The sequence below is a fragment of the Thamnophis elegans genome, chromosome 8, assembly GCF_009769535.1.
Source record: "Thamnophis elegans isolate rThaEle1 chromosome 8, rThaEle1.pri, whole genome shotgun sequence".
In the NCBI taxonomy this organism is placed as follows: Eukaryota; Metazoa; Chordata; class Lepidosauria; order Squamata; family Colubridae; genus Thamnophis; species Thamnophis elegans.
The window spans coordinates 54,733,107-54,758,427 of record NC_045548.1 but is presented as its reverse complement, the minus strand read 5'-3'; the positions used below and the strand labels follow the sequence as shown (position 1 = coordinate 54,758,427).

General features: G+C 39.1%; 1 protein-coding gene across 3 annotated transcripts in view; it reads right to left on the bottom strand.

Annotated features, from left to right (window-relative positions):
• The window catches only part of CPQ (carboxypeptidase Q), a 177,753-nt gene that overhangs the window by 114,869 nt on the left and 37,563 nt on the right, over nt 1-25,321 (bottom strand). For all 3 annotated transcript variants that reach the window (XM_032222640.1, XM_032222638.1, XM_032222639.1), the window contains exon 4: nt 16,273-16,480. In XM_032222640.1, coding sequence (XP_032078531.1) covers nt 16,273-16,480 — 208 coding nt within the window. The remainder of the gene's footprint in view (nt 1-16,272; nt 16,481-25,321) is intronic.

Here is a 25,321-nt window from a genome sequence, read left to right as displayed (position 1 = left end):
ATTTCTATTACAAGACTTTGAAGGCGGGACTTCCTGATTCACTTGGAAAAGAGGAGAGACAAGCCGAAGGAGAAGGCAAGCAACAGACCACATGGCTGCAAGATGGAGGGGGTAGCTCCCCCTCCCTCAGAGAAGCAGAAAAGCGGAGTTTGAGGATTTAGACATTCTAAAATATTCACTAAAGTTGTGGATTGAATGGGGGTTTGCGACCTCTCTCTTGCAGAAAAAGCGGAATTTATTGGTGGGGTGATATTGAATGTATATATGTAAAATGCATGCAGAATGATTTACGCTGTTTAAATCTTGTTAGAAGGGAAAGTTTGAAGAGATTATTTTAAAATAGAAGGTAAACTGATTCTTGCTGAAACTATTATTTGAATATGTGGAATGATCTATGCTATTTAATTTTTATTAGAAGGGAAAGCTTGGTGAAATTATTTTGAGCTAGATTTTAAACTAATGTTTGCATAAATTTGATAGTGGCAAATATTTGAGAAGCAAGGGATGAGGGTAAAATGCATGCGGAATGATTTACGTATATTGGTGGGGTGATACTGAATGTATATACTGAATGATTTACGTTGTTTAAATCCTATTAGAAGGGAAAGCTGGTCGGGATCATTTCAAGATAGAATGCAAACTGATTTTTGTGTAAAGTAATACTTGATCCACGCTGCTTAAATTTTACTAAGAAGGGAAAGTTTGGTCAGATTATTTTGAATTATTGTTTGAAATTAAGGTTAAGAAAGGGAAAGTTTGATTATTCTTCTGTAAAGTAATATTTGAATATGTGGAATGATCCACGCTGCTTAAATTTTAATAGAAGGGATTATGTTTGAGTTAGATTGTATATTGATGTCTATACAAATTTGGATAAATGTTTATCTGAATACAAGGTTAAGGAAGAGGAATGGGAGAGTCTACAGGAGGTCGGGGTAAATAACAAAGAAGCAAGAGACGAGAATAAAATATAGATAGAATGACTTATACTATTTAAGCATAGATAAAGATGGGGGGCTGAGCTTAACACAAAGAGTTTCTTTTTCTTTTCTTTTCTTTTTTCTTTGTTCTTTTCTTTTTTTTCTTTTTTCTTTTTTGGTTTTTTTTTTCCTTTAATATATTACTTTTATTTTTAATCCATACGAACATAAGATACTTTAGATAGAAGGCAGTGCCAGGTGTGGGCCCTGGGAAGTCGGGAGGAGTAGGGATGGGGATTTATGGGGGGTGGGTGGGTGGGTGTTAACATAGTCGCAATAAGAACAAGAATGCACTTATATACGGTTGTTCTTTTTTTCTCCTTTTTTTCTCTTTTCTTTCTTTATATTTTTTTTTCCCTTGGTTTATTTTACTTTTTATCAGATTATAATAAACAACACTTGAATAAAGGAATACACCAAGGAGGGAGGTAGAGGGAAAGAGGAGGGAGGAGTAAGGAAGGAGTAAGGGGAATGCAAGGAGGGCGTGTTGGGAGTAAGGGGAGAAGGAAGGTTTGAGGGGAAAGGGAAGTAGGAGGGGAGCGTTAGAGGGAGGAAAGGAAAGTTGGAGGGGGTAGATGGGGTGTATGGAGGATGGAAGTGTCAGGTGGGGTTGTGAATGATGAGTTGTGTTTTCTTTTTTATTTTTTTTTATATTTTTTTATATTTTTTTTTCTTTTATAGCAAATACCCTGTATATAAGTGATTGTAAAATGGAATGTGAAAATGAATAAAATAGATTTAAAAAAAAAATATTCAGCTTGTCCTATTTTTACACTAAAATTAAAGAGCAACAGTATACAAGTGCAATCATGTTACTTTAAAATCTAACACATACTATATTTCCCCCCTCCCCCCTCCCCCCTAAGACCCCACCTCCCTTCCCCCCCCCCGACTTCCCAGAGCCCGATTCTCTTAACAATCACATTATTAACTTAACAACTGCAATGATTCACTTAACAATTGTGACAAGAAAGATCCTAAAATGGGGCAAAAGTCAATAACTGTCTTGCTTAGGAACAGAAATTTTGGGCTCAGTTGTGGCCCTAAGTCAACAACTACCTGTGCTTCCAACTTCTCTTAATTTTAATTTTAATTTTTTAAAATTGGTTTCATTTGAGACTTTTTAAAAATTAAAAGTACTGAATTCAAATCAGTGATATCGTATATGAATTTAATTCTTAAATTATCTGTCTTCTTTGGATAAATACGCAACCAAGTTTCAAAATGTGAATTCTGAATCAATTCATAATATTGAATGTTTTGGTGCAATCAAGATAAACTGAGAACTTTTCTATTAATGTTCTTTCTTTTCTTTCTTTTAACTGAATATGCTATAGTTACCAATCACTATTAAAAAGGAGCAGATTTCTACTTCCATTTAGAAATACAAGCAACATAGTGTACAATTTTCTATGTGAAGGAACAGAATCACAACCTATCAGAATAAATGTGCTGATTGAAACAGAGCTATCAGCAGACCACATTGGATAGTTATTATTTTCCCTCTTTTTTTTGCCAAATTTTTATTTTGTTCAAAAAGGTTAAAAAGAAAAGAAATTCAAAGATAAAACAATGCTAAACGAGAACATTAAATAATGTGACTTGAAAGGTCAAAAAACAAAAACACATTATTTATCCACCCAGGTAAACCTTGAAAAATATACAATACAATAATACAGTACAATAGCAGAGTTGGAAGAGACCTTGGAGGTCTTCTAGTCCAACCCCCTGCCTAGGCAGGAAACCCTATACCGTTTCAGACAAATGGCTATTCAACATCTTCTTAAAGACTTCCAGTGTTGGGGCATTCACAACTTCTGGAGGCAACTTCTGTTCCACTGATTAATTGTTCTAACTGTCAGGAAATGTCTCCTCGGTTCTAAGTTGCTTCTCTCCTTGATCAGTTTCCACCCATTGCTTCTTGTCCTACCCTCAGATGCCTTGGAGAATAGTTTGACTCCCTCTTCTTTGTGGCAATCCCTGAGATATTGGAACACTGCTATCATGTCTCCCCTAGTCCTTCTTTCTATTAAACTAGACATACCCAGTTCCTGCAGCAATACTGCAGCAATAATAGTTTATTTATTATCTTGGTCTTTTTTTCTTGGTGTTTCCCAAATGCTGACATCATAGTCAAAGGACTGAGTCCTAACCAAAGATAGAATTCTAAAAGATCTATCCGAGTTCTTTTGATTCCAATGGTGTTACTTCTGAATAAACATGTATAGGACTACAATTGTAAGCATACTTATGCTTACAATATTCAAACAAATTAAGCACCCTTGAAACTGTGTTAAATTACAGCCTGGGAATGTAAACTCTGAGCAGCCTACACTTGATTCTACAAGGCAATACAAAGCCGCCAACAAAGTAGACATACTATAAATCTGCTTTCAGGTTTTTCTTTTATATTTCCAGAGACAAGTGTTGCCCATTTTGAAGTATCGACTGGGAATGCATGTGTGGGTGGAAACATCCTTAGAGCAAACAAGCACCGTATTCCTGCTAAATTAAAGAAACATCTGAACAGCAATCCTAAATAAATGGAAACATTGGAACCTTCCAAGTACTTTACTGTTTCTTTCCCACAGAGAAACTATGACAACTGAAAGTAGTCAGTCTCACTGTGGTAACAAAACTGTATTTTTGTCCATATGAGCTGTAATTATTCTTTTAATTCTAACACATACATTTCCATATGAATGAAATACAGCTTTCCTGGTTATTTCCATAAAATAATACAGGAGTGCAAATATTGTAATAATAGTTAGCAACAATGCTACCTAATTTAACTTTCAGTTTCTTCTACAGAAATGTTTTTTTTTACCCTCAACAGGCCTTTTCTCATTAAGTTATTGCTTCTGGAATAGAAGTTTTCTGAATACTCAGTGGTTTTCTGGCAGGCGGGGACACATACTCATTTTCTACACTGCGAAGAAAATGTCCCAAAGATCTGTCTTTAAACAGCAACTGTACTTTGCTTTTCCTTGAAGATGTTTTGCTTCTCATCCAAGAGCTTCTTCTTCGGTTCTGAAGAATGAACTGAATGAATTGAAGAAGCTTCTTGGATAAGAAGTGAAATGCCTTTAAGGAAAAACAAAGTACAGTTGCCTTTTGAAAAAACACCTTTGGGACAACCATGATCTGGACGACTGAGAATCCCAATAGACATTTGCTAAGAGGATAGCTACAAAAAAACCAGGGATGGGGGGCCTTGAAAGAGCAATCCCCAGCATCATTCTCCATCTGAGCTTCATTGGCTCTACAGATAAAGCATTGAAGGGCTGGGGTTTTGCATGCTTGGGTTGCAAAACGTTATGCAGGAGTGACAAAAAACTATGCAGACGTGTTTTGAATTGCAATTCTCCTGGATTTAAAAACATTGGAGTCTGTGTAGTTTTGGATAAGGAGGAACTGTCTCTGAGACAGTCCTACCAAGACCGAGTTTGGATGAGACCGAGTTTGGATGAGGAGGAACTGTCTGTTCTGATCTAGGCTTCACAAAATCACAAAGCAGACTCCTTGTCCCGACAAAACCCATTTTTTATTAAGCTAATGTGAATTCTTCTCATTCACATCCAGCAAAGTTCTGACAAACATTTTTTCAAGGGTGAATTTACAACACAGACCTTATCAGGCTTGGAGAGTTGCCAGGCCGATATCTTCCAAACACAATCTTGTACATGAAAATACTTGGCAAGGAGTCTCTGAGAGTCAGGAACAAATCTTCACACTAATTAAGCAAACTAATTGTCTCCTGCAAACTCCATTCCCCTTTCGCTCCTTTTTATTCCCTATGGGAGGGGCCATTCACCGTCCACTTCTGCATTTACTCCCAGGTCAGCCCTTGTTCCTTAACCTTTTTCTTCTCCTGGCAGCTCTGCGCATGTGCACATCGGGAACAGGCTCCAGCTGTTCTTCTGCCCCACTGATCTCCAATTCCAAAGGCAGCTGATAACTGTTTGGACTGCCCTGGCCCATCTGTGTCTCCAATGCAGAACATTCATCAGAGCCTTCTCCAGACTCCAGGACTGGCCCATGTGCCTCCCCAGCCTCCTCACTGTCTGAGTCTGCCACCAACTCCGCTGGCTGCTGGCGGGCCACAACTTTGTCTCTGAGTCAGCCCTACCAAGACCCAGTTTGGATGATTGTCTCCTATGACAATCACTCCCCTTTCCTTCTATTTATTCCCCAGCCAGGGAGGGGCAAATCAGTGTCCATATTTACTTTGCTTCCCGAATTGATTCCTTGTCCTCCATTGTTCACCTCTCCCAACTGCTCTGCGCATATGGGCATCTGGAGCAGGCCCCAGGTGTTTTTCCTCCTCACTCATCTCAGCCTCCTAAGAGAGCTGCCTCTCCAGTGGCTGGGAAATGTCAAACTGCCCTGGATCTATCTCTGTCTCTGACACCAAGCATCCATCAGAGCCATCCCCAGGCTCCAGAACTGGTCCAGGTTCTTCCCCAACATCTTCATCATCTGAGTCTGCCACCAGCTCCGCTGGCAGCTGGCGGGCCACAACAATATCATCTATTGGAACCCAAGAAGTGTTTCTGCTCTGCAACAGAACTTACTCTTGGGAATGAGCCCCCTCCTTTAATTATAGATGGCCCCTCACTTTTCTGTTCTTTAGAAGAGCCATAAAGACCAAGTTGAATGAGACACCTTGCTTTGTGCTTGCCATCTTTTATCTTTACGTTGTATTGATTTTATTGTCATGTCTACAGAGATTTTCAGTCAGCCAGGCCATCCAGTTGCCTCTTGAAAAAGCACCTTTGGGATTTTATTGTAATGCTTTATCTTTGAATGAAAGTTGTATGCATTAAGGAACTCAGAATTGTTGAGAGTCAGACAAATTAAAAGTTTAATCAACCACATCATCCTTCCTACTTGCTCCACTGTATGCATAGATTTGCCCTATATATTGTAGAAAAGCACCCCCTCCGTGTGTGTGTGTGTGTGTTTGTGTGTGTGTGTTTTCAGCTCTTCAGTGTTCATTTTTGGTTTGTTCCCATTCAATATGCCTGAATACAATTTGGAAAGACAAAAACAGATTCCAAGAATGGATTGGTCTAGTCCGAAAAGCAAAGCAACAGCAAAAGAAACCTGCTTGTACCTTCTGTGTCCAAATCTTAGGAAAGAACTTGGTGTACCACATCTTAGCAACTTTATAGTTTACATCATTTCCTAAATTTCTTAAGATTAAAATGTATTCAGGCAACAATATGACTGGGAAGAAAATACATTTATCATTATATTTTTAAATCTAAATATGACACCAGCTGGGAAGTTCCCCGCCTTCCTACTGACAAGGATTATAGTTCCAAAAGTTTACAGAATTTGGCAAACTAATTTGGGAAATCTGTATCTGTCCAGATTTTGCTTTGTCCCAGATCTCTGGCCATTTTAATTGGGGATTCTGGAATTGCAGCTGAGCAATATCTGAATGCTACAGATTATCTGCCTTTGTTCTGTTTGGCTATTCTGTGAAAGAGTTACCCTACACATAAAGTAGCAGGCATCCTCAATAAATGACTTGATTATGTTTGGCATGAAGGTATAAACTCTCAAAACCATAGGATAAACATACAAAGTTGTATTTGTTCCACCCTTCTCTAATTTCAAATATTTTGAACTCAAGCTGTCAATATATTCCTATGTGTTTATTTAATACATAGTCTACATACATAATCTTTGAAGAGTTTCTAGATGGTCCAAAATGCGATACCAAATATGTTAATTTACTTGTTCTCTTCTGCTCATGGTTACTGCAGATACCGAAGAAGCTTCTTAGATGAGAAGCGAAATGTCTTGAAGCAAAACAAAGAAAGTCCAGCTGCCTTGTGAAAAAGCACCCTTGGGAGAACCATGACTCTCCATAGACAGTTACTGCAGATAGTTGAATTGATTCTCAATTGTTTTCCCAGACATGATTCAAGTCCTATAATGCCTTAAATGGCTGGGATCTGCAATGCCTTAGGGAGTATCTCTTCTGTGTCATCCTGCCCAATCTCTGTCATGGAAGAATGATTCAGGAAAATTTCTCAGTAGCAACATCAGTGGCAGCCCACATGAAAATGCAGGCTTTTGTATGTCACAAATTATCTTTTATCAATTTGTTTTCAACAATTGAGCCCATTATCTTGATTTTACACTGTTGGTTTTTACAAAACTTAATATTATTAATGTTATGTATTCCCTAGCTGATATGTTAGCAAATAATAATAATAAAATAAACATAAATAAAATATCCAAGTAGACCTACAGACGTATAGCCTTAGATGAATTTATAACTAATGAATAATCTTCAATTGTAATAGTTGAAGAGTGAATGTATATGTCTTTAGACTGTAGAGCAAATGTTTTGTTCTGTTTGATTCTTGGAACTGGAGTTTACTCTAATTCTACTTAGCTAGTGGTAGTTATTCTAACTGAAGCTAGCTTAAAGCCCAGGATGTTGTGCTTTGTTCATTGTAATGTATATCTGTGTGTATTGGAGATTGGCAATGAAGTGCTTAAAAGCATCATTAGCAGCCCCTCCAGTTGTACAATAGGAAGCACTTTGAAGCAAAAATGTGAAGTAAAAATGATGTATCTCTAATGCAAGTCTTGGAATAAATAGAGAGTCGTGAAAAATGTCAGAGTAATTCTCCACTTATTAAAGTAAGGTCTATTTCAGTGTTTTTCAAACTTGACAACTTTAAGATAGATTCTGGGTGTTGAAGTCTACCCACCTAAAAATTTCCAACGTTGGAAAAGCAGCTCAATTTGAACTCTTTGGAATGTTTCTTCCATGTTTTTGCCACTTGGGCTGAGATACATTTATGAAATAAATCATCCATGCATGCACTTTCTGTCCCGTCTACTCTCCAGAGGTGGATTGCTGCTGGTTCGGTCAAACTGGTAGGGGTAGTGGCCCACCCCCCAGATGCTTCTGCGCATGTGTGCATGCATGTGCACGAGCGAACTGGTAGTAAACTGGTTAGCAACCCACCACTGCTACTGTCCCTTCCATTATTTTTGCAGTCTCTCACAATCTCTCACTTGCAAGCTTTCTTCCAAAATATTAAAATAATCATCTGGAATCCTGTGAGAATTTAGTAATCTCATGGCCAATTTCTTAAATGGGAAAGTCACACATGTTGCCCTTTTTTAATTATAAAAATATTTTAAAAGCATCTGTGAGTATTTATATCCTAAAAAGGTGTTAGAAATCATACATATAGCCAGTCATGTTGACTTTCACAATGGAAAATATTTTGATAAAGTTTCCCTGCTTTAAAGTTGAAATATGACATAAATAACTACACAAAGTGGTTCATCTTCGTATATAAGGCTGTGAATTATAGTCAGATAAAATTTAAAGCATAACAGTTTTGCTGATGAAATTATATCATGTTATGAGAATGGCAAATTGCACGGCAAATTGATTTGTGTCACTCCGCTGGCAGTTTATTATTTCACCTAGTGGTGAAGACATGCTAGCAGTAGATGTTTCTCTCTTAGGGTGCAAAGAAAAAATATCTGCTGTGAACTCCATGTAGGCATCAGGAAGGGCATCTGGCCAATAAGCGCAAAGCTCCATCTAGTTGCCTCAATTCTATCCTGAATTAAGATACTACTGGTCAAAATAAGAAAAAAGAATGTTAACCTAGAAATCAATACCTCCCTCCCTCCCTTCTCTCTCCCCCTGCCCTCTTTCTCTCCCTCTCCCTCCCTCTTTCTGTCCCCCCTCCCTCCCACTTTCTTTCCCCCTCTCTCTCTCCCCCTCCCCCTCTTTCTCTCCCCCTCTCTCTCTTTCCCATCCCCCATATATTTTAGGAAAAGTTCAAAGGCCATTGCTGATCTGAGATTTTTAACAGATTAACAGAGTTGGAAGGGACCTTGTAGATCATCTAGTCCAACCCCTGCTCAAGCAGGAGACCCTACACCAAATGGCAGTCCAATCTCTTATCTGTAAAGTCTCAAGTGATGAAGCTCCCATGTGATGAAGATCTAGTACAAATGGGGCGCCAGATGTGACTCAGAGCTTCCTAGCTGAGTCCAGCAATCCCAGGGAAAGAAGATTTAGGAACTCGTGACTAAACCATGGCTTGGTTTTTAGAAAACCTCAAAGCTACCATGTATACATTCTTGCCATTTTTAACATTTACAACAACAGCCTTTAAAACACCCTAAATCATATATATGGCTGTATGGCAACAAAACAAAGGTAAAAAAATGGGATAAGGTTTTTCTCCTGAGTTCATTACATGGAGCAGTGCCTCTTGCATGCATAAGTTTTAAATGGGAATGATGTCATCTCAGAAGTGGCTGAAATATTACTAAAATGTTTCATTAAAAAAAAATAAGGGAGTGAAAATATACACGGAACTTACATTTCAAGGAGATTTTAAATCACAGTACTGCAGTTGAAAGCCACGATCTAAATAGTTTCAGTGTTTTGATCTATTCCTGCCTGAAGCAGGAATGCTAGCAAATAGTCGGGAGAGAGATCTGTCCTCCTTTTACGAGAAGCAGAAGTCTAGACAGTCTGGGTTTCTGTGAGAACAAGACACAAATCTTCTTGTGCTGCTACACATTCCGCTACTTTTATGATATGTGTACTTTTTTCAATGCAACTTGGACTCTGTTTATGAAATCAAGCTTCAAAAGATCCAAGATTTTGCGATCATATTATAAGCAGCTGCGTTCTCTTCGCTGACGGCGTAAAACTATCTAACACCACCGACAATGCTTTTGCCCTACAGAGCAACCTTGACTATGTGTCGGAATGGTCAAACAACTGACAACTCCAAATCTCAACAAACAAATGCTCTGTCTTACACATTGGCAACAAAAATCAAAACACCAAATAGAAGCTGGGCAGATAAGACCTCAAAGATGACCCTCACTTTGCCAAGGGCCTAGGGGTACTCATCTCTAATGATCTAAGCCCCAGAGCTCACTGTAACGGCATTGCCAAAAAGGCATTAAGGGTTGTTAATCTAATTTTGTGAAGCTTCTTCACTGGTAACAGTGAACTAGGGCTAACTAGGGCATACAAAATATTTGCCAGACCAATCATCAAATACAGCTTGTCTTCCTGGAATCTACACTGTATATCGGACATTAATACAATTGAGCGGGTCCAGAGGTATTTCACAAGAAGAGTACCCCACTCCTCTGCTCACAATAGAAGATGTTAGGCCACCAGGCTTCAAATTTTCGTGGCACGACAAAACCGCGCTCGTCAAAATAGCGGTGATAAAACTGTGTCGCTAAAGCCGCGACGTCATCACCGCGACGTCATCACCGCCGTGACAACAGCGCAGCAGCAGAAGGGCGCTTTAAAACAGCGCGGCGGCAGAAAGCCGATTTAAATTAAGGTAAGGGTTAGGATTAGGTTTAGGGGTTAGGTTTAGGGTTAGGTTTAGGGTTAGGTTTAGGGTTAGGTTTAGGGTTAGGTTTAGGGTTAGGTTTAGGGTTAGGTTTAGGGTTAGGTTTAGGGTTAGGTTTAGGGTTAGGTTTAGGGTTAGGTTTAGGGTTAGGTTTAGGGTGCTGAGTGCTTCGGAAGGCGCGGATTTGCCCTCCGTGGTTATGTCATCGCGGTAGGGTCGCGTTTTTCCTTAGCGCTTTGGATGGCGCGGATTTGCCCTCCGCACTTATGTCGGCATGGATAAGGGCTTTGCAGTTTTGTGGTGGAACCCAAATTTTGGGCTTAGACAACCCAAAGTACGCCACCTACGATCTGACCTAAGCATAGTATACAAAATTGTCTGCTACAATGTCCTACCTGTCAACAACTACTTCAGCTTCAACTGCAATAATACATGGGCAAACAATAGATACAAACTCAAGGTAAATCACTCCAAACTTCATTGCAGAAAATACGACTTCAGCAATAAAGTAGTCAATGCCTGGAATGCTCTACTTGACTCCGTTGTTACTTCCTCAAACCCCCATAGCTTCAACCTTAAACTGTCTACTGTGGACCTCACCCCATTCCTAAGAGGTCCGTAAGGGGGCATACATAAGCGCACCAGCGTGCCTACCATCCCTGTCCTACGGTCCACATTTTTTTGTATTCATTTCCTGGGTTCATGTCCATGTTTATACTTATATCTGTTATGTCATGCATGTTTAACAAACTAAATAAATAAAATAAATAAAGATATTATGTGCCCTTCCCCTAAATTAGATCCTAAAATTGTTGTTGGAGGAGGTAACTCTAATTATGGATTTTTGGTAATATGATATATAAAATATTGGATCTTTCCCTATAAACCATGTTTTTTTTTCTCTCCAGGCTACTGTCCTGCTCTGCCTTCAAATGATGGGGGAAAGAGAAGACCAATAACCCTGAACTGCTAGGAATCTAATCCTTGCATCCAAAGACAGTTTGTAAAACTCGTTGAGAAACAGGGTAGTAAAAAAACAAAACAAAAAAGACAAGCTCAATTTACACTGTCATATCATGGTCTGTTTGGTTTTGGCTTAATGCAATGTGAAGTCATTTGCTGTGGTTTCTAAACTATGATTTATGGTTTTATCCCTGCTAACTGTAGGTTCCCCTCAAGATTCAAATCACGCTTTCCACCCGACTGAGATTTCAGGGAGGAGGGCAGAGTCTTGAAAATGTGGCTCTTTACCCAAGACTTGGGTGAAGACAATTGATACCCCTTTTCTTCTTTTCTTATTCCCAGTTTTGTATTCTCTGCCATCTTTGTTTCTTTGTTTTGTTTTTCTGGTATGTTACCTTTAAAATGTTTTTAACAATTTATAACCCATCCTGAGTTGCTGGGAGTCAGGCGATATATGCATTTAATAAATTATGGCCACCAAGTCAGGCAGATAGTTTGGTATTTTTATCCACTCATTGAGTCCTTCCCAAGGAGGTAGTTGTTTTATAGGGTTAAAGATACTACTGCAAGATATAAGCAGGTCCAACCAAAGCTGCCTTTATTAACATTCAATTAACTGTGGTATTTTAAATGTTGTACAATTCTTTTAATACGGAAAAATTAAAAGAGGAAGGGAAAAGCATAAGGGCAGGGGGAAAAAGAAAAGTTGAAATAATAAAAACATCATGCAACATATAGGAAATCATTACCACAAGAATAATTTTCATCATTTGTGTTGCATTAATCCAGTGCCAGTTCAGAAACAAAAAGAAAACACATATTGGGAGTCCAAGGTTTTAATTTGACAGTTGCACCAATCTTTTCAAATTGAAATCTTTCTGCTGCTCCCAATTCCTGCTAATGCTAGTTTATTCAATGCTTTTGCAAAACATAGCTTAGTATATTGTGTGAAGGTATTGAATAGAGTCACTCTTTCTGCATCAGATTTTGTTTCTCATCAGTGAGGATTATGGTTAATGAGTATACTATGGTTGAGGGAGTGAAAGAGAGAATGTCACTGTCAACCTTCTTTAGCAGCTATTAAAGACATTTAATAACTATGTATTGTTGTACTATATTTCTATATTTTTGTACTATGTATTCTTAGATTCAAAACCTGAAGACAAAGATTGCTTCTCTTATTGACCAGATGACTACATTTCAGGATGAAAGACAGATTATAATTGCCCTAAATCCAATTTCCAGGACCACATGCAACCCTCAAAATATGTATTTGGCACCTCAGTACCTGCATTAGAATTTTTAATGCAACAGAAGAAGAAAATTATTACATGCAGTATATTATTAGCTCCATTTAATTAAATTAAGTCAAATGGAATTTGTTTCTGGTCCATCCAACTTGTTGGCATGGCATGGTTTATTTTCTGGAGCAACACACCATTTAAAAGCCAAATGCTTTTCTCATTCTGGAAGGCGTTTTACAGCCCCGAAGATCTATATCTCAGAGCTGATTCAGCCCATGCGTGCCAGATATTCAACTTGTGCAGTCTTTACTATACTAAATGATTACAAATACACAAAAAGTTCTCTTTCAGAGCCATGGAACCTAACTAGAAACTCATGAAGAGAATAATTGCCAATCTAAAACTTTGAAGATAAATCCAAAGCAACTGGCATATCAATTAATATCGTTTAAATTGTTTTGCCTAAGTTAATGGTGTTCTTCAAGTCCAGCTCTTCTAATTACTTCACAGACAAATCTTGCCAATAAGGCAGAAGGGCTTTCCCACTGTCTGCTTCTAGGATATTTATTGACTTGTAACCTACAACTCCTAGATTCTCAGGATGGGTCTCCTCCAAGAATTAGCCAGGCCCAGCTCTGCTTAGCTTCCAAGATTAGATAAGATCAGGCAAATGTTGCCACTGCTATGTTGTAGAACAGCAATGTGGAAAACCAGATGGCTCTTGGGAGAATACTTACTGTTTAGTATCATGCGGCTTTATTAGTTATTAAGGACATTTGGAAAATCTACCCTTTCCGGGGTTTAAAAAGATTCACTGAAATTCAATATTCAGTTAGTTAAAAAGTAACAAAGTTAGTGATAGGTAGGTAAAATTAAAGATAAAATTAAAATAAGATAGGAGTAGTCTAATAGAGGAATCACCAACCTCAGGGACCACTAAATTCATAATTTTAAATCCCACAGACCATTAATATGATTTTTTAAAAAGATAAATAGTATTTAGTGCAATATAAAAATGCAAATAATTTTTCTGTGGACCACCAAAATTTTCTCTCGGACCACCAGTTGGTGACCACTGGTCTAATATACTTAGCTATTGTTGCAAAATTCAAATGGCTGAAAAGTGGGTTAATTTTAGAAAGCTTTTAAAGCAACTGTAGTTAACTTCCCAGTTTCTGTAGTGAAACAAAAATGCATGAAATTTTTCTGAAAGACTGAGAATATGTCCCATATTTTAAACTAAATCACAAAAATCATTCCTGAAGTTTTGTTGGTACATATGGAATATGAAAAATATTCCTTCTCCTTTTTTGATAAAAAGATAAAACTCCAAGTTTATTCATCTTCTCTCAGATATTTAACATACAGCTGCAACCAAACTGGAATTGATGACAAATTCCAATTGTTACATTGTACTAACATGTGTAGAGTGTATATTCAGAACAGAATTAACAAAGTTGGAAGGGACCTTGGAGGTTTTCTAGTCCAATCCCTTTCTCAAGCAGGAAACCAGGGATGGATTCCTGCCGGTTCTAACCAGTTCGGTAGAAGAGGTTCCACAAATCTACCATGCCATTTAGAACCAGTTCCAGAACCTGCCCTAGCCCCCTCGCTGCCTCCCCCCCGCCCGTCTGGTTGCCGCTCACTCGCTCGCTCTCCCTGCCCTTCCGCACCATGCTTGCCCCATCTGCCGCTCACTGATTGGCTGGCTCACCAATTGCCCCGCCCGTCTCTAAGAGCCTTATCTAAAACCACGTACCTTTTTTCCTACATGGCTGTCTATTGCTGCCTGCCGAGGAGGTAAGTAAGCTGGAACAAAGTGCAGGGTGGGGGGGGGGAGCGGCGGCAGGCCAGCTGCACTATAAGCGAGTCCAGTGACCTTTTGCGGCCTTGCAAGGATCCCGGGCTCGTTTATAGCGCAGGGCCGCCAGCAAGCACGGGGCGGGGATGGGAACGGCGGTGGGAGTTTACGCGGCACAGTTGGTGTCTTTGGCAAGTTTGGGGACCTTGCAAGGTCTTTGCAAGGTCCCCGGACTTGCCTAATATGCCTGGCTGCTGGCAAGCACGGGTGTGAGTGTGGGGATGGCAGTGGGAGCTTACGCAAACTACCGCCCATCGCCCTGTGCTCAGCAAAGCAAGTCCGGGGAGGGGAGGTTTGGCCACCAGCAAAGGATGTCCACCGAGGTGGCCTGGGCTGGCAAAAGAGTGAGTGACTGATGGAGGATCAACCTGATCCTCCTGATCTGGCAGCTGCGGCAGCGGCATCAAGACGAAGTGGAAGCGAAGGGAGGCGAAGGGAAGGGAAGGGAAGGGAGGCAAAGGGTCCTCAGTGCCCTGCCTGATCCTCCATCGCTCGCTTGCTCTTTTACCCACCCGGACCACCTCGGCACTGCTCTAGCTATCTCTGTCCATCCGCGCCCGGAAGGTGCAGCAACATCATCAAGATGAAGAGCAAGAGGAGGAATTCTGGATGTTGAAGTCAACAAGTCTTAAAGCTGTCATTTTTGAACAGCCCTGGAATATCTTTTCTAAAGGGTTAGGTGTCTTGTAACTTGACAGCTTTAAGACTTGCACACTCAATGCCAGAGTTCCTGAGCCAACATGACTGGAGGAGGAATTCTGGGAGTTGAGGTCCACAAGTCTTAAAGCTGTCAAATTTGAACACCCCTGGGGTTTTTTTCTAAAGGGTTAGGGGAGCAAGGATCTTGAAACTTGACAGCTTTAAGACTTGCGTGCTTCAAATGCCAGAGTTTCTGAGCCAACATTTTGGTTGCAAGCCACTCCCACCCAGTCACATAGCTGGCAAGCCACTCTCACCCAGTCACATGGCCGGCAAGCCACTCCCACAAAACAGGCCACACCTACAGAAGAGGTTCTAAAAAATTTGAAACCCACCACTGCAGGAAACCCTATACCATTTCAGACAAATAGTTGTCCAATGTCTTCTTAAAAGTTTCCAGCGTTGGAGCATTCACAACTTCTGGAGGCAGGTTGCTCCACTGATTAATTGTTCTGTCAGGAAATTTTTTCTTAGTTCTAAGTTGCTTCTCTCCTTGATTAGTTTCCATCCTGCCTTCATGTGCTTTGGAGAATCAGTTGACCCCTCTTCTTTGTGGCAGCTCCTCAAATATTGGAACACCACTATTATATCACCCCTACTCCTTCTTTTCACTAAACTAGACATACCCAATTCCTGAAACTGTTCTTTATATGTTTCAGAGTCCAGTCCCCTAATCAACTTTTGTTGCTCTTCTCTGTACTCTTTCTAGAGTGTAAACATATTTTTTACATCGTGGTGAACAAAACTGGATGTTTCTCTTATTTTCTTTTTCTTTTTTTAAATCAAGGGTGTCAAACTTGTGTCGTCATGGCGGTGTCACATGACTTATTGCAACTTTCCCCCCTCTTTGCTAAACCAGGCAAAGCGTGGTGTGGCCAGGGGGTGACACATCCATGGGCCACGAGTTTAACACCCCTGTCTTAAATGATCTAGTCTAGTCTAGAGAACAACTGACTTCTAGATCTGAGGATGAAGACACCGAGGGGAAAAGTCCACTCTGTGGAATTAGCTTTCCACGGCAAAGCAATTTTGTGATTCTAATTTTTAACATCAGTCCTCGATGCATTCCAATGACTTTGAAATTTTGAAATCTTAGAAAATGTTCAGTTTGTATCCTAAGCATGAAATATATAAATGTCACTCACCTGCTCAGGGTATTTACTGCCTGTTATTTCAGCAACTGTGTTAAAGGAATCAGCATCAGGATATGTTTTGGCTCCCATTTTCAGAGTTACAACTATTTTAGTACCCCGGGAAAACAATCGGGCCATCAGTTCTGCATCTTCAATGGAAATACAGGCGGTAGGAATCTTAGGCACATCTGAGTCATATGCTTGCATTCCAGTATGTGGGCTGTTAAAAAAACCAACAGTAAGCATGTTACCTTTGGCTTCACATTTTGAAGGAAGATCATCTGAGCTTTTTAGACCAATGATTTATGATAATCTGGGTTTACTTCTTGTGGGATAGCTTGTTGCCCAAATCCAACCATGTTATAATTTATTATTCAATATTATTCAATATATTTTATAAAACTATAAAGCTAATGAATTAATTGGGTACCCAAATCAGGTGTGTTATGTCAACATACACTTACAGTTTGTTGGTTTATTAATATTTGAATTTGTTGAAAGAGTATTTGCTGTGCACTGATTAAATATAAATGCATTTAAAGTTGAATAGATTGATCCTTTGGTAGCAAACTTGAGTGAATAGGTCCCTTATCTGATGCTACCAATCAAAATGAGTCAATATTCTTGGGAACAGTTTTTATCTTTACAGGGTCATCAGGTTCCTTAAAGAAAACATTAACATTGTCATACAAACTGCCCATCCAGAGTTTAATTTCTGAATGCCTTTCAGAATAGGCTCAATCAGGAGCAGAAATCTATCTACAATGAAGCTCAGATCTCCTACAAGGTTTGTTTGATGTCTCGCCAACAAGGACAAATAGAGAAACAGGAAACTCTTGCCACACACCCCCTCCGACAGCTAGCAGTCACATTATAGCAGGGGTGTCAAACCCAATCACATTGCAGGCAGTATTGTGATGTATTGGGCCATATTGTGATGTACCAGGATGTTTTTTGCCTTTGCGGAGTCAGGGTGGGTGTGGCCTGCGCTGGCTATATCCGGCCGGTGGGCCACCAGTTTGACAGGACTGGTCTAAATAGCAATAGCAATAATTGCTTAACCGATCCTATGTTCAGAGGTATTTACAGAGGCACCCAAAAACATAAAGATGATTACTTGGACGTCATAGACAGAGCAGTAAAAATTGGGGTTCAAAAGCTCATCATCACAGGTGGAAATTTACAAGACAGCAAAGATGCTTTGCAGCTGGCCCAAACCAATGAAATGTTTTACAGTACTGTTGGCTGCCATCCCACTCGCTGTGGAGCATTCGATCAGGGTAATCCTGACCAGTACTTAGAGCAGTTGCAAGATTTAGCTGAGAAGAACAGAGGGGACTTATATGCCATTTTACAGTGCTTTACAGCCCTCTCTAAGTGGTTTGCAGAGTCAGCATATTGTCCCCAACAATCTGGGTCCTCATTTTACCCAGCTCGGAAGAATGGAAGGCTGAGTCAACCTTGAGCCTGGTGAGATTTGAACTGCTGAACGGCAGCTAGCAGTCAGCTGAAGTAGGCTGCAGTACTGCACTCTAACCACTGCACCACCTCGGCTCTATGGTAAATGCGTAGCAAGCCATTCCAAGATATAAGTAGAATTCAACTTCATTTAAATATGTTAAATTGATGCAGCTAATATAATAATTTTCTAACTCCATTGGTTTAATAACGTTTCTCTGTGACATTAGAAATTGCAGTTTGGTGGCAACATTAGGATAAATTCTGGACTAAATGCGGAGACTTTGTGTGCACATGATATGGATAACACAAAGTCTTCACATGCAAGGCCAAAGGGTGGTGTATATATGGTATCCTCGGGGTGTGGGGAGGGGGATCAAAATGTCATGGTTGTGTCATGACCATGAAATCTAAATCTAACTCTTGTGAATGTGTTGTCAACTCACATACAAAAGGGCTTCAGTCACATAGCTGCGATTCCCTTCTTGATTTTATTGATTCCCCCAGCAATGGCCTCTGTAACTTACACGATGGCCTTCCTAATGTCTTTGAAACAACCAGTCACTCAAAACAAAGTTTGTGGGCAACTCTCTGAATCCAAATGCTGCTTTTTAATAAGTTCTATCAGTCCTATTGACTTAGATGCAATTTGGAAGAGGACAAATCACAACAAATCAAACTGGAAGGTTATTTTTGGATTCCCCCTCCATCTTTTTTTTTTTTTTTGCCCTGGGATAGAACTTTCATATTTGAAATGCATCAGATATCAGATTAGCAATAAATCATTTTCTACACTTTCATCATACGAGATGCAAGCGGGATATCTCTTTAAACTAGGGAGGAAAAATCCAAGGAGGAAAAAGCGGGTTTTTTTTTCTTTAAGAACTTTATTTCTGTATTTTAAATATATCTTCATTCAGAAAAGGGAAGTAAGTTTGCTTTTTTCTAGGCTGTATTACTGAAATATTAATTCTCCATATTCTATGCTAAAATTTCATATACAACAACCAAAAATAATTCTCTGTCCCGAGAGTTTATCTTTGTCTATTAAAACTTTGCCCCCTTAACATACCACAGGGGAAAGGCACATTTATAATTAGTAACACAAAACAGAAAGTGAAAAGTCTACATATATAATCTTGTTTTCTCAGAATATGGGAATTTGAAGATAATAAATTTATATGACTGCAAAAATGACAAACTCTTTTATTTCTTTCAATATATATTTTAGAACTCTCTTTTATGGAGAAACATAGCTTAGATTGCTTTTTAAATCCCTTGGAAAATAGGAACCTTTAGTTACACGTTATCTCCAGAGGAGAAAGTATTTATACATTTGAAGAGCAGCTCTGCAATTAGAGAGCCCAAACCTCTCCAATTACAAGGTTTGTAATTTGACTTTTTATTCAAAATTACTCAGCATGTTTCCAGTTATACAGACTAGTGGTCTCAACCTCAGTAACTAAGATGTGTGGACTTCAATTCGCAAACTTTTCCAGCCAGCATCTTAAAATTGCTGAGATTGAGAAATACTGATATAGATCAGAGGTGGATTGCTACCGGTTCGCACCAGTTCAGGCGAACCGGTAGTGGAAATTGCAACTTGGTTGCCGAACTGGTAGGGACGGCAGGCTTGCCATGCCCCCGAACTGCTTCCCCAGTTGCCGCGGCATGTTTTTTTGACATTTTTAATACTCTGTGCACACATCAGGCATACCGAGCCAGTAGTAACACCGGCAGAAACCCACCCGATATAGATGTAATGTTTATTTATGCTTTCTCACATGCTAATGCAGTGTTTCTCAACCTTGGCAACTTGAAGATGTCCGGACTTCAACTCCCAGAATTCCCCAGCCAGCATTCGCTGGCTGGGGAATTCTAGGAGTTGAAGTCCGGACATCTTCAAGTTGCCAAGGTTGAGAAACACTGTGCTAATGTGTCTGTGAGCCTTACCTCTAGGAAAACAATCTTGCCACAATTAGGCAGCAGAAAGTTGGACAATCAATAGGTGGCAACAAGAGTTAGACTTTTCTTTTGGTGGTTATCCAGATTTTTACAGTCCAGATATGGTTTACTGATACAAAGTATCCATGGCTTTTGTTGAATAGAACAACATCCACTTTCTTTGTCATTATATGCTATAAGTAGCCAAAGGGCACAATTACTTATAACCTGATGAAGATTTCTGGAGGAACCAAAAGCTTGCCTCTTTGTGTGTATGTGTGCCTTTCAGTTTCTTGTAATAAAAAAATTGGTAATAATGACTTTTGGATCCAGTCTCTACCATCATAGGAAGCCTTCTAAATATTCTGAATTACAATTCTCAGAACTATTTGCCATATATACATTTTTTCTAGAATCTTCACTAAATAGAAGAACATTGCATAATACGGGATGATGACAGTGTGGTCCTTGATGTTTTCTTAGTGGTTTTCTTGCAGATGTTTTATTACCAAACAAGGTAACATCATGACTTCCAGTATTTCCTGATGTGGTTACCTAGTTTGGATAATGAAATGTCTGCAAGAAAACCACCAAGCCCCACAGGACCCCACAGCATACAGGACCCCACAGTTCAACCATGAGCTACAGTATTTTCTATCAGATGATGACAGTGCTTCAAAATTAAATAATTGTTATTGTTCCTATTATAATTCAAAATGGAATTATCTAACTTGTGATAGACCTTACCCTCCCAATTTGGTACTTTAGGGAAAAAAAGCCAAAAATATATTCCATGTACCCCCCCCCCCCAAAAAAAAAATGCTACTGCATGAGTTTCCATTTTCAACCCCATGTAGTCAATGCTAACACAGTGCATTTCTATCATTTCTGCCCAAATCCTTTAAATATTTTAGTGGAGTCTGAAATCCACAGCATGGATAGACCACATGTGCTGAACACAGCAGTGTTGTGTTAATGGAAGCTCAGCAAATTAACGAACTACATTCTTTAATAAAGCAGCAAAAAGTTACTGTTTGGGAACAAGTGCAATCAATAGAAACGAAGAACTGGGACCTTGTAGAAGCTAGCAGCTTACAGACTCACTGTTCAAATGCAGAGCAATATAACTCTCCTTCATTACTTTAGGGTTCTCATTTGGAGACACCTTTGAAGATCTGGCAAGATATTTGATCTCCAAACATTTGGAGATAAAAAGCTATCGGGAGAAAAACCATACTGAGTGTATTAATTAGAAAGTGGCTTTAGCTTTGCTTATTATGTCTGATTATGGGGATTGCAACTGATGTTTCAAGGACTGAGTGGCATGTTGATATGATTAGCCTTATGACTTCAGCATCATCAGATTTCCACTGTTGCCATGTGAACAAAACAAGAGCAAAACCAAGCAAAACAAAACAGATTAATCATAAAAATGGCAACAACAGAAACAGGTGTACTTCATGAAGTATCATTTATTACTATTCTAAATGGACCAAATATCATCTGTACTGTCTTGTATACTTTATAACTTTCACTTGATAGGATATGCATCACCTATCCCTAAAATGTTCAGTAAACACATGAGGATGAATTAAAACCTGGGCACTGGATAGGTTTATAACACCTTCCAAAAATGTTTTTGTTTTTCCATTTTTCTTGGAATGTTTGTATTGATCTTAAAAAAAAAAGAAACAGAATAAAAAATGTAGTCAAATATTTGCAACAGAAGATAATTTATATATTTTCTGGAGCTTAAGAAATATTAAATAAAGATCCCTATCTTGGATTTATTACTTCTAATTTGACATCTCAACTTTTTTATGTTTGACATTTTCAATGTTTATACTCAATCTAAGTCATAAAATTCTTCTTATAGCATAAACAGCATTTATTAATACTAAACAATCAATAGAAAGATTTGGAAAAAGAATTTGTTTTAGGTGTAGGCTTCCCCCCCTCCAGTCTTTCAAACAGGTGTCAGCTAAACAGTAAACTCTTGGTTAAATTTAAATGCCCTGGGAAAACTGTGATTCAGTGGAACAACAGCTTGGATGACAAATGGTACAATACAACAGATGGCAGTTGCTGAAACAAATGACAGCATCTAAGTCCCACTCTGGGTTTTCTATGTTCAGGTTTATTTACCTCTTCAGTAATTATTACAAATCTAAATACATTTGCAATCAACTAATGTTTGAATTGTGTATACCAGAAAGTTTATTGGTAATAGAGCTAATTTGGTCTCCTGAATAGAGACAACGCATTTTGTACAAATCGTTTTTCAGAAATTGGATAATTTTTTCGGAATCCTTTCTAAGAGGCATTCTTTTCTTGCTGAATCAGGAAAGCATAAGGAGGTTCATGGTATGTATGTCCTGATGTACATTATCAGATTAATATACAGACCTTTTATGTGTTAAGACCTCTCAGCTCAAAATACTGTATAAGCAAGGGTGACATCCCCCAGGTTCGGCATGGTTCAGGAGAACCAGTAGGAACGATTGTCCCTGGTTCTGCAAACTGGTAGTAAAAACAAAAGCTTCTGAGGATCTCATGGCTCACAGATGATCTGCGCGATCATCGGAAGCTTTTTTTCCCCACTTTTTGAAGCATTTCTTTCTTTGCCCAAACCTGCAGGAAAAAAATGCTTCAAACAATGAAAAAAGTTGACCATGCCTACCCAGTCACATGACCCCCCCAACCAAGCCACACCCACAGAATTAGATTTCACCACTGTGTATAAGTGACACTATTTACTTATGTAAAGCATTGATACCATGCTCTTCAGCCAAAAAGAAGCTCCTGGAACAGGTAAATAGTAAAAAATAAGCCTTTCTGATTCCCAATTCAAAAAGAAAGAAAAGTGAAGGGACATTTCTCCGCTAATACTTTATTTTTCAACATCTACATCATCAGAACTTTGGATTTTGTCAACAAAATGGTGGAAAGTTTTTGATCTCGCAGTTATTGTTGTTGGTTGGGACAGAGATGCTGACTGGATGATTATGGCCACTGAAGCTCAACATAACAAGCTAGCACTAAACTGGAGAATAGCAAGCACTTAGACTTATATACCGCTTCACAGTGCTCTTTACAACCCTCTCTAAGCAGTATACAGAGTCGGCATCTTGCCCCCAACAATCTGGGTCCTCATTTTACCAACCTCGGAAGTTTGGGAGGCTGAGTCAACCTTGTGCGGGTCAGAATTGAGCTGCCAAACTGCCAGCAGTCGACAGTCAGCACAATTCGCCTGCAATACTGCATTTCTAATCACTGTGCCCCCACAGCTCTTAAGATTGAAGAAGATTGAAATAAGACTTCAAGTAACATCAATCTAAGTTGCTGTGTTTTAGTGGCTGAATGAGATGAACCATAAAATGGCTCTGTTTGACTACCAAGTACAAATGCATGGAAAAGTTTCAGAGTAATTTCATTTTAGATTGCAGACTATCAACTCAGATCAACTGTCTTGAACAGAAGACATTCTAAAAGGAAATGAGTCTGAACTAGCCAGTTTTACATGAAGAAGAGGCTGCAAAATACACTGAGGGCAATTCAAGCATATCGAAGTTTTACAGAAACAGAAGGGATCAAGTACAGTGAAACATATGGCACAAACAGGAATGATATCTGAGCCACGAATGCAGGTGCTAGCACAGTTCCAACAAATTCAACAGCTGTGTTACAATTGTGGGTCGACTACATATTAGGACTGGATGTGGTTTTGCAAATATTTAGGAAAAGTGCCTTGGACCTCACATGTTCTTCTAATTAATTATAAAGCAGCACCCCCTTACTAAATCCTTATGGTAGTGTATCTTCTTTGAGGCTGACTCAAGATCTGAAGTTCTATCAAATCATTTTTGAAGCATGTGCAGTCCTCCCAATGTATGGAAGTGGGATTCATGAACATTTCTTCACTTAGCGAGCACAAACATCTTTACGTTTTCAATTAAATGTCTAATATTAGTATTCTCTTTGATAACCTATTCAGTCTGGAGATGTGCCAACATGTTGACTTCAGGATTCTTAATTCCTAGACAGCCTAGCCCCAAAAAAAAAAAAAAAAAAGCTGAAGCATATGGGGACTGAAATCAAACTCATTTGGGGAAGGCCACTCAATGAATCCATTTTTTCTTTAGTTATTATTATTATTAAAATACACTTGACGCTGCAGTTCTATATACACTCACACTGAGTAATGTCCATAGGACTTCTGCCTATAAAGTGGTAGCTCACTTTGAATTTTTCTTCCTGTTTAATCTTAATATTTTCAAGTTTATTTCAATAATTACCTACTAGCTTCAAAACAGGCCAAGCACATAAATACCACGCATTACCTAAAACACTAAATATTTTAATGTTTGTTTTTTAAGGTTTATTTCTGCCAAGGTTTTATTGCTCTTGGCCCAGCATCACTAGGAGCCCCATGTAATGTTGACAAGTCAGGGCCAAAATTTGCCCCTAGGAGAAAGTGTGCGTTGCTCAACAAAGAGATCCAGTGTCTTTTCATTTCCTATAATATATGGCACTTCCTGGAAGGACTAAGCAGAAACTTTTTCAATATCAACTGCAGAATTATTTTTAATACAATGCAATACAACAGCAGAGTTGGAAAGGACCTTGGAGGTCTTCTAGTCCAACCCCCTGCCTAGGCAGGAAACCCTATACAGTTTCAGACAGATGGCTATCCAACATTTTCTTAAAGACTTCCAGTGTTGGGGCATTCACAACTTCTGGAGGCAAGTTGTTTCACTGATAAATTATTCTAACTGTCAGGAAATTTCTCCTCAGTTCTAAGTTGCTTCTCTCCTTGATTAGTTTCTATCCATTGCTTCTTGTTCTACCCTCAGGTGCCTTGGAGAATAGTTTGACTCCCTCTTCTTTGTGGCAACCCCTGAGATATTGGAACACTGCTATCATGTCTCCCCTAGTCCTTCTTTCTTTTAAATCAGGATGATTGAGATTTAGCTATAAAAAAATAAGGTGGGCAGAAAATGTCAGATTCTAAAGAAGTTATACTGAACTAAAGACGTTTTGTAGAGTAGACAGGGACAGTGAATGCTACCCTCCTGCCTACCCATCCACAAATTCTGTAAAGAGGTTTGTCAATTAAAATGCACTGTGCCTGTATGAAAATGCATAGACTCATGAAAATTATAAACAAGCATGGTTATTTTTGTGAGATGAGCAACCATGACATCGGTTTCCTCATCTGGTCTACCTTGAAGGCGGCTGATAAAGAGTCTGAACTGGTTGCATTCTTCATAATCTCACAGAATCCCAAATGTGTCCTTGGCTTTAAAAAGTTCTGCTAATATTTATGCCTCCCAAAAATGTCCTCTTAGCACTCAGAAGGGATAGCCCTACAATTTGGCTAAGAAAAGGACAAAGATTTAAAAAAGGATGGGGCTTTTCCCCTGGAAATATCCAAGGTTCAGCCTCTACTGGTACTCCATTATTTAGAAATCAGTTGCTAACTTTTCCTTCCCCTGAGCCAGCAGGCCTCTGGGTAGTCTACGTATCAATGAAGCCGTCAGATGGAATCAGTGCTTCCAATCAATCGGTCTAAAATAAAAAATGTTCCAAAAGGAATGCAATGGAAGCTGAAAATACCTCCTGATGCTGGTTGACAAAAGGCACTGTGTCCAGCTGGGCT